This window comes from Oncorhynchus mykiss, chromosome 26 (genome assembly GCF_057628025.1).
Source record: "Oncorhynchus mykiss isolate SJ-2025 chromosome 26, ASM5762802v1, whole genome shotgun sequence".
In the NCBI taxonomy this organism is placed as follows: Eukaryota; Metazoa; Chordata; class Actinopteri; order Salmoniformes; family Salmonidae; genus Oncorhynchus; species Oncorhynchus mykiss.
This window is the reverse complement of record NC_143047.1, coordinates 9,118,530-9,130,306: the sequence shown is the minus strand read 5'-3', so window position 1 is coordinate 9,130,306 and position 11,777 is coordinate 9,118,530. Positions and strand designations below refer to the sequence as shown.

At 40.5% G+C, this 11,777-nt stretch overlaps 1 protein-coding gene across 1 annotated transcript; it reads right to left on the bottom strand.

Moving 5' to 3' along the window:
- Positions 1-4,864: 4,864 nt before the first annotated feature.
- LOC110506337 (apoptosis regulator BAX) lies at positions 4,865-11,288 on the bottom strand. The gene is made up of 6 exons (XM_021585890.3): positions 10,916-11,288; positions 10,145-10,193; positions 9,891-10,052; positions 8,001-8,133; positions 7,343-7,447; positions 4,865-6,264 (listed from the first exon to the last, which is right to left on the bottom strand). Exons 1-6 carry the CDS (start codon positions 10,980-10,982, stop codon positions 6,166-6,168), a joined length of 615 nt encoding a protein of 204 aa, XP_021441565.1. The 5' UTR covers positions 10,983-11,288; the 3' UTR covers positions 4,865-6,165.
- Between the last annotated feature and the right edge of the window lie 489 nt (positions 11,289-11,777).

The window sequence follows — 11,777 nt, the reverse complement described above, 5'->3', positions numbered from 1 at the left end:
TGATTTCCCTTTTACAGTCCCAGGTTAGTTCATTTTAGACAAAATCTTTATTTAACAGATGGGTTCTAATATGGCAGTCAATAGTTTTACAATTTTGGAAAAGGTCATTCAATTATGGTTTGTATTTGGGGCGGCAGGTAGCCTAGTGGTTAGAACGTTGGGCCAGTAACTGAAAGGTTGCTGGATTGAATCCCCGAGCTGAACAAGGTAAAAATCTTCATTGTAAATAACAATTTGTTCTTAACTGACTTGCCTAGTTAAATAAAGGTAAAATAAAATTGTAAATACACTCATTTAAAAAGTTGGGTAAGACCACTGAGCAGAGTGCTGCCTCCCATCAAGCCCCACGGAGGCCTATTGCAAGAGGCAGGGGGTCATTTTCCCCATAGTCTAGCCGTTAGTACTCCCTCACCAGAGTTGAGGACAGGGCCCTGTGGGGAAAATGATCACAAATCCCCTAACACTAACTGCACAGCTGGCAAGGGGCAGACAGACAGTGTCTGAAAGGCAGGTTCACCCCAGCTATAACAATTGTTCCCTTTCACCCACCTCCCAAGTTCTCCATTCAGTTGAACAGGAGAGCCAGAGAGAGGGAGCAGCGGATTATAGGTCACACAGGAGGAGCATTAACTCCCTCTAAGCTTTAACCCAACCAGCCACGGAAACACTAGGTGATGCTGAACAGCACCTGCACAGCAGCCTGGGCCATGCAGTGGTCTGATGCCTTTCTTTCTTTAGGGCATGATGTTTGGACAATGTTTTTCTTGGTGTTGTCTTGCTCAGTACACACATGTCTACATCGTAAAACATAATCACAATGAGTGATGGGGATTTATCTAATGAGTGTAGAGTCTGGCCGCGCTGTCGTTGGCCTCCCCTGCAGCAGAGATGTGAACGGGGGTCACGGGGGTGGGAGTTGAGGATTAGAGGCACACAATGGGTTAAAGGTTCCTCCTTAGACGACATCGGAGTTGAAGGATCCCTCAGTGTTGATAATTTGTCTAGAATAACTGCCGTGAACCGCTCAACTTCAAAAAATAAAAAAAAAACTTACAAAAAAACCTTTGGCTGAACCTCGCATTGCTGTAGGTTGATCATGAATGAACACTTGAGAGTGCTTTAAGTGCCCTTACTGTCAGAATGGAATTTGAAGTGACCATGGAACAGTGACACAACCATTCACTGGTTCCCGATTAATAAAGATAAGAGGGGTATTTATACATTGTCATATCTAGCGCGCCATTTCTGTGTTTCTAAATGTTTCAGAAAGCCACACATGGAAATTTGTTACAATGGCGTTGTCTCTTTTTTTCTCTGACCAGGTGGGCATGTTCTCCTTGCAATGATATAATAATATGTTCCTGGTGTGCACAATAAGATTTCATATAATATATCTATCTACCATGATACTGTCACTGATTAAATATTTATCAGGTATACATGCAATGTCCGTGGTAATCAAAAAATATGAAAATGATGGGTGTTGAAAAATTGCAAAGTTTCAAACTCAAGAAGAGAACTAAGACACTGCCAAGTATTGGCGCTGAGATTCTTTCCAAGCTGTGTTCTCCAGTGATGAAAAAATGTGTATTCTTAAATGTGACAATAGAGTGTTTATAATTGCAACAAGGCTATCTTGCACAGTACATTAATAGTCTCTACTGAAACATAGGAAGACACTGAACAGTTAGCTACAAACAAAGAATACTGACATCTGGTGGGATAGAATCTAACTACATAGAAACATCAGAGGGCAACTATTTTTATTCTCAAACTATTGCCCTTCTACTGCCAAGAACTCTAATGTCCATTACAGTAGATTCATAAGTGTTCATAAGCACTATATATATATATATATATATATATATATATATATATATATTTGCCTCGCAAATAATGTATAAGTCATTGAGCATAATAGGGGATGAAAGGTGCTTACATTTGGTGTTTTCCAAATGTGACATAAGCCCTTTTGCCACCCTTCATAGTCTCACCCTTAATAATCCACACCCTCTATATAGTATGACATAGGTGTATAAATTATATGATGCATAGGCCTTAAAAAACAGTTTATGAACACTTCATTAAGCCTGGTGCTGTTGTTTGTTTAAAGTGGGACCTAATTTACTTTGCTCTTTGTGTAAGTTTGGAGAAATATCATTTTTTTTTAAATGTTGAACACAAAAAAGTATTTGATCCATTGAAAACGGGTAAATGAATGGCCAAGTGCTGTGACACAAACACAGGGCACATACTGCGCTTCAGATCAAAAGTCTTCTCTCTTTGCACAAAATATCACCTTATCAACAGTCTTACGACATCCTTTGATGTAGACGCGATGGTCTAATACTATCTGTTACTAAATTGCATAGTCTCATTCTATTTGAGTTTTTCCTAATGGAGAGGTTAGCTATTCCCAATGAACACTTCCATCACCAAGCCTGTTTCAATGTTGTTTAGCTATACATTCAGATGATCAAGGATACTGCTTTAATGTAATATGTCCACATGAAGACTATTGCAGTGTGAATTGTGCTAATTCCATTGTCCAGTTGGAATTTAGGCAGTTGGCAAGTTTGTTCGTAGTAAAACAACTTTTCTGATAATACAATTATAAACGTGTGCTCAGCTTTTTTCTCCTTTTCTGTGTTTGTTTTCTCCCAGGACATTGCCCTCACTACGTGCCAGTGGGTTTGTGTTGCATTCTTCCCCCCTGGCATCCACTGTGGTCAGAGGACCCTGGGGTTTAAACCGGTGCAGAAGGGAACCCATAGGTGGTCGACTCTCACCGAGATGACTAAGTAGTCCTGAATAACCCCTTAAGATTTGTATCTGCTTTAAAAGTCAGAGAAACAGGCAAATCAAATTGGCCCATTTCTGTTTGCTTTGACTATCACAGCAATGCCATTAACCCTTGAGTTGGGCACCTTGAAGCTTGAAGTACGGCACTTCACGAAATGGTTGTTGTTTCTTTACCTACATTAGGATGCCATTAGCTACCATGATAATATGTGCCGTTTAGCAGACACCTTTATCCAAAGCGACTTAGTCATACATTTTTGACGTTTAGGCGGTCCCCAACGCTATCCTGGCATTGCAAGAGCCACACTACCAACTGAGCTACTGAGGACCACGTGGGATCACACCGGCTTTTGTTCAGTGTCATGGAGCAATCGTCGCCTATTGCGGGTCTTTAGAAGTTTTAAATTTGCTTTAGAGATCACCACATGATATCTATTAACCCTCTGTCATAGGTGAGGGCTGATGTCACATGAGGGGGTAACTGTGGTTTAAAGTTCACACGTAGTATTAAAGGATATTTGACAGAAATGACCTAAATTGTAAACAACCATCCATTTACAAATGGCAATACATGTACAGCAGGATGTTTTGTGAGATCTAGTGAAGTGCAGAGACCAGTCCACTGTCAGTGTGTTACCCTCTCTGATGACGCAGTGATGACTGGGCTGATGTCACTCGGGGTTTCTCCTCTGTATCGACTGCACCACTGAGTGACATTTGGTTGCCTTCACTTTTTAGAGGTCGCGTGGATCACTGGTTATTAGCCCTGTGTTTACCTCGCGGCTGACATTTCCAGTGACAGCCATGTTCAGCAGATTGGCTAAAGATGTCAGCTGACTAGAGTGAGATGCCAGATGCCTGTTGAGCATGTGATCTAGCAGGCGTTTTATGGTTTGATTCAGAATGTATGCTACCAATAGGGAGCGGGAAATTAAAGTTAAATCTTTCCTCAGGCCCAGAAATCGGCAACCCGTTTCCGTCGGACATTCAATGACTAATTGTAAAAATAGGAATCATGAGGTAGAAAAAAAACGTGCACACACAATATTCTTCAAAATGATTGGATGCTGCATCCTTGCAAATAAGGGGGGTGCTAAGACCGGTGCAATTTGCACAGCTGTGTCTGTTGGAGATGGGCCAGGCAAAGCAGTACTCAGGTGAAGACATTGGCAAATCGTCACGTGCAAGGGACACTTTTAATGTGACGTAATGTTAAATACTGGCATCGAAGAATTCAATCAGACTCACACTGCGGGAACCTGCATTGAATAAAAATCACATCGCACCAGTGGCATAAAATAAGATTTTTACACACTTATTGGTGAGTGTTTACACAATGAAACCAAAACCTTCCCTTGTGCAGGGAACAACAGAATGTTTCATTAGTGTCCGTTTCCTGCGGTCTTGATTGAATCCGGCCCTTGGTTGAGAATAGAGTTAATTACACTGAGACAAATAATACATGATTAATAATACATGTTCATCATTTTTGCAATTAGAGCAGTCTAATGAGGTTAATTGAGAGGCATTTGTTATGTAATATCATTGATCATGTCTATATAACCCAGCATGTTCATTTTGTCAGAAAGGTAAAGGACTAACAGAATCACTAACTGTGAGAAAGGTAAGAAAGGATTGGGTGAAAGGCATCTATCATTTCTATCGCAGACTAGATTTAGTTTGTGAAATAGTCTAAACTATGTACAATTCCAATTTTGTTTATAATACGCCAACATACTTCTCATAAGAGTACTACGACATCTTGAGGTTTAAGCATAGTACTGCATGTCCTTCTATCATACAAGATTGATTAGTGGAATCAGGTGTTTCCTCTAGGCTGGAACAAAAGCTTACACCCACATCAGCCTTTGGTGGGTAAGATTGCCCACCCTTGGGATTGGGCAATTCTTTCAGGTTTAAGGAGAAAGAACCATAAAACATATTAGTTAAAGAGGGATCTGGTCAAACCATGAAAGAGTTAGTATGGTCCCAAACCAAAGTTTCCTCAGGAAGTGGAGTTAATGAGAAAACACTTAAAAGTAAATTACAAATTCAATATCACTTTGCTTTGGCAAAGGTATTTTTATTAAACATGTGTGCATGATTGCCACGATTTAAAAGACATTTGGTCCATTCAGATACATATACAGTGGGGCAAAAAAGTATTTAGTCAGCCACACATTGTGCAAGTTCTCCCACTTAAAAAGTTGAGAGGCCTGTAATTTTCATCATAGGTACACTTCAACTATGACAGACAAAATGAGAAGAAAAAAAATCCAGAAAATCACATTGTAGGATTTTTAATGAATTGATTTGCAAATTATGGTGGAAAACAAGTATTTGGTCACCTACAAACAAGCAAGATTTCTGGATCTCACAGACCTGTGAGGCTCCTCTGTCCTCCACTCGTTACCTGTATTAATGGCTATTATCTGGGGCTCCACGCAAGATCTCACCCCGTGGGGTCAAAATGATCACAAGAATGACCTGCAGAGAGCTGGGACCAAAGTAACAAAGCCTACCATCAGTAACACACTACGCCGCCAGGGACTCAAATCCTGCAGTGCCAGATGTGTCCCCCTGCTTAAGCCAGTACATGTCCCAGCAACAGCCCCAAAACGTCACTGCTCTAGAGGAGATCTGCATGGAGGACTGGGCCAAAATACCAGAAACAGTGTGTGAAAACCTTGTGAAGACTTTGGCCTCTGTCATTGCCAACAAAGGGTATATAACAAAGTATTGAGATAAGTATTTGGTCAATAACAAAAGTTTATTTTCCACCATAATTTGCAAATAAATTCATTAAAAATCCTACAATGTGATTTGCTGGATTTTTGTCTTTCATAGTTGAAGTGTACCTATGATGAAAATTACAGGCCTCTCTCATCTTTTTAAGTGGGAGAACTTGCACAATTGGTGGCTGACTAAATACTTTTTTGCCCCACTGTATATAATACCTATTTAGAGCTGTGAAAAAATAGTAGTGGTTTACTTTTAATTCCAAATCAATAGAAGATTTGTGATTCAATAAAACAGCTAATGTCCAATAAAACATTGTTCAATAAAACACCTTAGAAGGTTATTTTGAGCAATAGAAAAATTCTGTTTCACATTGGTACTAATAAATACTTGCTCAGTTTGGAGTACTGTACCAAAAAGCCCCTGAATCTCCCTTTTCAGATCAATTCATCATTTATATATATATATATATATATACACATATAAAAATAAAGATTACTAGGTCACCTTTGCCCCAAAGTCAAATCAACTGCACAGGACATAACACATTAACCTGTCTTCCTAGAGAACTGTCCACATTTTAAGGGCACTTTGATTTCACCAAGGGCACTTCCTGAGATGATGTCAGCGTGTTTTCCTCCAGTAAACCACGGCCATCACGAAAGCCACTGCAGCCACAAGCGACACAGTACGCCAATGTGACACGGTGCTAACAACCGCCTCCTGCAAGCAAAACGAAAAGTCAATCACACAACAGTGGAACCATTACGATTGTCCGTACTAACCGGAGTCATAGGCTGGACTAGGCTGAGCTAAAGCCTTAGTGCTCGTTCTGGGATCTATAGGCGTGAGGCAAGGTTACTCATCATCAAACAAGCTTCGCTTCGTGAACTGACAGTACTGTGAAGTGGCACAGGTAGCTGAACTCGGTGTTGCCCACATCGGAACTGCCTGCCTGCATCGGCCGTTGAGGACACATATGTGCATGGTCGTATTTGAGTAGGAGTGAGCGCTTCCTCCTCTTGATATGCATGCACGTGTGAGTCACCATACGTAGAACTTACCAACTAGCATCGTTTACATTTTGGGTTGTCCGATGGGCGTGTGACTTATGGCTATACTTGTCAGATGTGCATTCTTGAATAGATCAGTTAATAAGAGTTTGTCCAAAATAACTGACAAGCCATGGAAACGGTGTGGGGGATAGATCCAGAATCTCCTCATTACCGGCCATCGAAGTTAGCCTACATTTAGGCTATTGTTTATTTGTGTATTTGACACCATCGGTGTAAAGAAGGAAAAAAAAAACTGTACAACGCTTGTATGTATGTCTCCCGCAATACATGTTCACGTCATCTTTACCAATCAATTGCATTACACTTAAAAACAACTTAAAAATACCACCACTAATTGCTATATGGCTAGCTACCCTATCAGCTTATCCGAACGGTGGTTGACATTTAGCAGACATGTTTTCTAAACCCAAAAAGGACATTAAATATTATGCACCAAATCAGATTTTAGTAAGCACATTGTGGGCCTTTTCGAACACATACATCATGACAGATTTGACAAAATATCCACTTTGTTAGATCAGCTTTTAAAAAATGTAATTTATTAAATGGGCACCAATGACCTCGTCAGTCCTCTATCCCCCACAGTCTGTTTTCAATTGATCTCTTTACTGCATGTGTGTGTTGATTGTGATAGCGTCTCTGCTCTTGTGGTATTTTTTTAAATAAAATATAGTCCCATTGTACATCTGGACGGGCATGTTGGCATACTCCAGCAGGGTACTCACCCATCCTCCTTGCTGTCGGATCCAAGCGGAGACATTTTCCCTGATGAACTGTAATACCCAGCTAATAACCTTCTTGATGATTTCTAAGTGGTTCTGTGTCAGTGCCTTGGAAAGGGGGATAACAAATATACATATAGTGTGAGGGGAGATTCATTCTGCTTTATTTAACCAGGTAAGTAGACTGAGAACACGTTCTCATTTACAGCAACGACCTGGGGAATAGTTAAAGGGGAGAGGAAGGGGGATGAATGAGCCAATTGTAAATAGGTGATGATTAGGTGACCGTGATGGTATGAAGGCCAGGTTGGGAATTTAGCCAGGACACCGGGGTTAAGTGCCATGGGATCTTTAGTTACCAGAGAGAGTCAGGACACCCGTTTAACGTCCCATCCGAAAGACGGCACCCTACACAGGGCAATGTCCCCAATCACTGCATTTGGGATTTTTTTTTTTTAGACCAGAGTAAAGGGGGCCTCCTACTGGCCCTCCAACACCACTTCCAGCAGCATCTGGTCTCCCATCCAGGGACCAACCCTGCTTAGCTTTAGAAGCAAGCCAGCCGTGGGATGCAGGGTGGTATGCTGCTGGCATTTAAAAAATGTACAATTGTAAGTTTCAATGATTTCATATTCAGTAACAGGCACATTCCAAGTGTTACCTTGTAAATAAGCTTGTAGGCCAAGTGAAACAGGGAGACCACTCTGCCCCAGTTGATACCATCTGCAAAGATTTCCCTGGCCACTGAGAAGAACACATCCTGGACACAGTTTACCTGGACTGTGCTTATTAGGCTGTCAGAGGAAGGAGAGACAAATAATTAGAAAATGAGGAAAAGTAATTGTTTCTCTTTCCACGTTTCTTGTTGTCAAGGAAATGAAACAATGATAAAATAATAAAGTTCTTCATTTGATGACAATTTGCCAAACCACTACAATAGGATATGGGAATATACTCATTTGTGTTCACATCCAGGCATATATTATTTGTTGCTTGAGTAAAATAGTACATAAAACCACCACCATCACATAGACCAGCCAAATACAGTGCTTTCAGAAAATATTCACACCTCTTGACTAATTCCACACTTTGTTGCATTACAGTGTGAATTTAAAATTGATTAAATTTAGAATTGTTTTGTTGTCACCGACCTACACACAATATCCCATAATGTCAAAGTTAGAATTATGTTTATTTTTAATGTTTCCAAATTAATTAAAAATGAAAAGCTGATGTCATGAGTCCGTAAATATTCACCCCTTTGTTATAGGAAGCCTAAATACGATAAGTTCAGGAGTAAAAATGTGCTTAACAAGTTACATAAGTTGCATGAACTCACTCTGTGTGTAATAATAGTGTTTAACATGATTTTTGAATAACTACCTCATCTCTGCACCCCACACGCACAGATAATTGTAAGGTCCCGCAGTGGAGCAGTGAATTTCAAACACAGATTCAACCACAAAGACCAGGGAGGTTTTCCAATGCTTCGCAAAGAAGGGTAGATGGGTAAAAAACTAAACAAGACATTGAAGACATTGAATATACCTTTGAGCATGGTGAAGTCATTAATTACACTTTGGATGGTGTATCAATACACACAGTCACTACAAATATACAGGCATCCTTCCTAACTCAGTTACCGGAGAGGAAGGAAACCACTCAGGGATTTCACCATGAGGCCAATGGTGACTTTGGAAGAGGAAGCCTGTACAGAATAAAAATATTCCAAAATATGCATCAAGGCATTAAAGTAATACTGAAACAAATGTGGCGAAACAATTAACTTTTTGTCCTGAATACAAGGTGTTATTTTGAAGGCCAATCCAATACACCATATTACCGAGTACCACTCTCCATATTTTCAAGCATAGTTGTGGCTGCATCATGTTATGGGTATGCTTGTAATCGTTAAGGACTGGGGAGTTTGTCAGGATAAAACAGAAATGGAATAGAGCTAAGCACAGGCAAAATCCTAGAGGAAAACCTGGTTCAGTCTGCTTTCCACCAGACACTGTGAGATGAATACACCTTTCAGCAGGACAATAACCCAAAACACCTAGAGCTGCTCATCAAGAAGACAGTGAATGTTCCTGAGTGGCCGAGGTACAATTTTGACTTAAATCTACGGGAAGGCCTGAAAATGGTTGTCTAGCAATGATCAACAACCAATTTGACAGAGCTTGAAGAATTTTGAAAATAACTAAGGGGAAATGTCCAGATGTGGAAAGCGCTTTGTGACTTACCAAGAGAGACTCACAGCTGTAATCGCTGCCAAAGGTGATTGTACAAAGTATTGACTCAGGGGTGTGAATAGTTATGTAAATGGTATATTTCTGTATTTCATTTTCAATCAATTTGCAAACATAAAAAATAAAAATAAAAACTTTTGTCAAGTGGGATATTGTGTGTAGATGGGTGAAAAAAAACAATAATTTAACCCATTTTGAATTCAGACTGAAACACAACATTTGGAATAAGTCAAGGGGTATGAATACTTTCTGAAGGCACTGTAACTAATATGCTAATTCAGAAGAAAATAATGTCATACTGTTGTAGCTCAGCATTTCTGTTCAGGTCATCAGCGATCAGCAGCAGCTGTTGTACCACGTCTTTAACTTGGTGGTCCTCTAGTTCGTTGGGTCTGCCACCAAGGTCCTCTGGAGTCAAACGTCTCTCTGGGTTTTCTGCACTGACCCTCTCTATGACATACCTTCATGGATAAAAATGTACAAATATTTTGTGAAAATGGATCATGTGATAATCAGGATGGATACTAATGGTACTAGTGCTAAGTGTATTTACCCTCTTAAAACAACAGCTCCTTGTTCCATAATTCTGTCGTCGATGACATCTGTTACAAAGATGTTGTTAGTGATTTTATTATCAATGTTTAATGACACGACAGTTTATTGTGGTGATCAGATAGATGTGTTTAATCACGCATTGTGCTCCAATTCAATTGGCAGAGACTTTTGCTCACTCCCAGAACCTACATGTTTCCTTTATGATGTAGACTTTGTATGCCACTTTACTTGGGGGTTAGAGTTATGCCGCGTTCAAAACAACTGGAAGCTCGGGAACTCGGAAATCTCTAACTTCAACTTCAGTGCGTTCAAAAAAACTGTGAACTCGGAAAAAAACGATTTGAACAGTCATCCAACTCGGAATTCCAAGTCGGGGACTCGGGCCTCTTTCTAGAGTTCGACTTTCCGAACTTATGATTTTGATTTGACCTGTTATTACACTTTTTGTTTCACATTTGTTACAGTGAAGTGACGTCAAAGGACATTTCTATGGCCTTCCAAGCTCAAAGTGTGTAGCCCAAAATAGTTATAGATTTTTAGTGCTAGATTTTTACATATTGAAATAGACGACCTCACTAAGACTGTTTTCACCATTTCGCTAATTAGTCTAACTAGGCCTACATGCTGAAAGATCAGGGAAAAACAAAGTATCGCTTCGATCGCAACCAATGATTCTGACGGGACCCTGTACTTTGTGTTAGACAATATTTTAGATTAAAACAATTCAGGTGACGATCTTTCAAAGTCTCAAGCGCATATTAATATTTACCTTCACCCCCGACTGCACCCTGAGGCTCATCTTCCCCGGTTTTCCGTCTTTCTCGGGAGTCTGCCATCGACCAGAAGTACTGGGGTGAAGAAGTCCTACAGCTCCTGATCACCTCAGCGGGTCTTGACGAATCAGTAACCGCAAGGCGGGGATCTAAAGAAAACTATTATTATGCGTATCTGTCGCTCGCATTGATAAGTAGCCGAATCCCCCCAAAATTACCGCTGTCTACACATTTCTCTCCAGAAAAATACCAAAGATAAGACAGAACAAGGAAGTAACACGGAAATACACAGTGGGTTGTGTAAGTGCCCTGGGCTGCTTGTTGTGTGTCTAAACTACGCCTCTTCTTCGTGTGTCTTTCTCGCAGACTAGACAATATGTTGCGTATTGCTGCCTTTCACAGTTTGGAAAGTGCATTGCACATTCGTTCACAAAGAAAATGTGTTGCACCACCATCTAACCCAGGGATGGGCAACTCTAGTCCTCGGGGACCTGATTGGTGTCACACTTTTGCCCCAGACCCAGCTAACACACCAGACTCCAATACTCAACTAGTCATGATCTTCAGTTTAGAATGCAATCTGTTTAATCAGCTGTGTTTGCCAGGAATGGGGAAAATGTGTGACACCACTTCGGCCCCTGAGGACCTGATCTGAGTGTACAAAACATTAAGAACATCTTCCTAATATTGAGTTGATTTAAATATTGACATCGATAATGGATCATAGCTTTTTCCTGGATTCACCTGGTCAGTCTATGTGTCCTCATATTTAGGTGCAAAAGAACTACAGGGGGTTTTGAGAGAAGGGTGTCCAGCCTCTTTAGGCCAACGGCCTGGTGTAGGATCTATTTGGGTCAA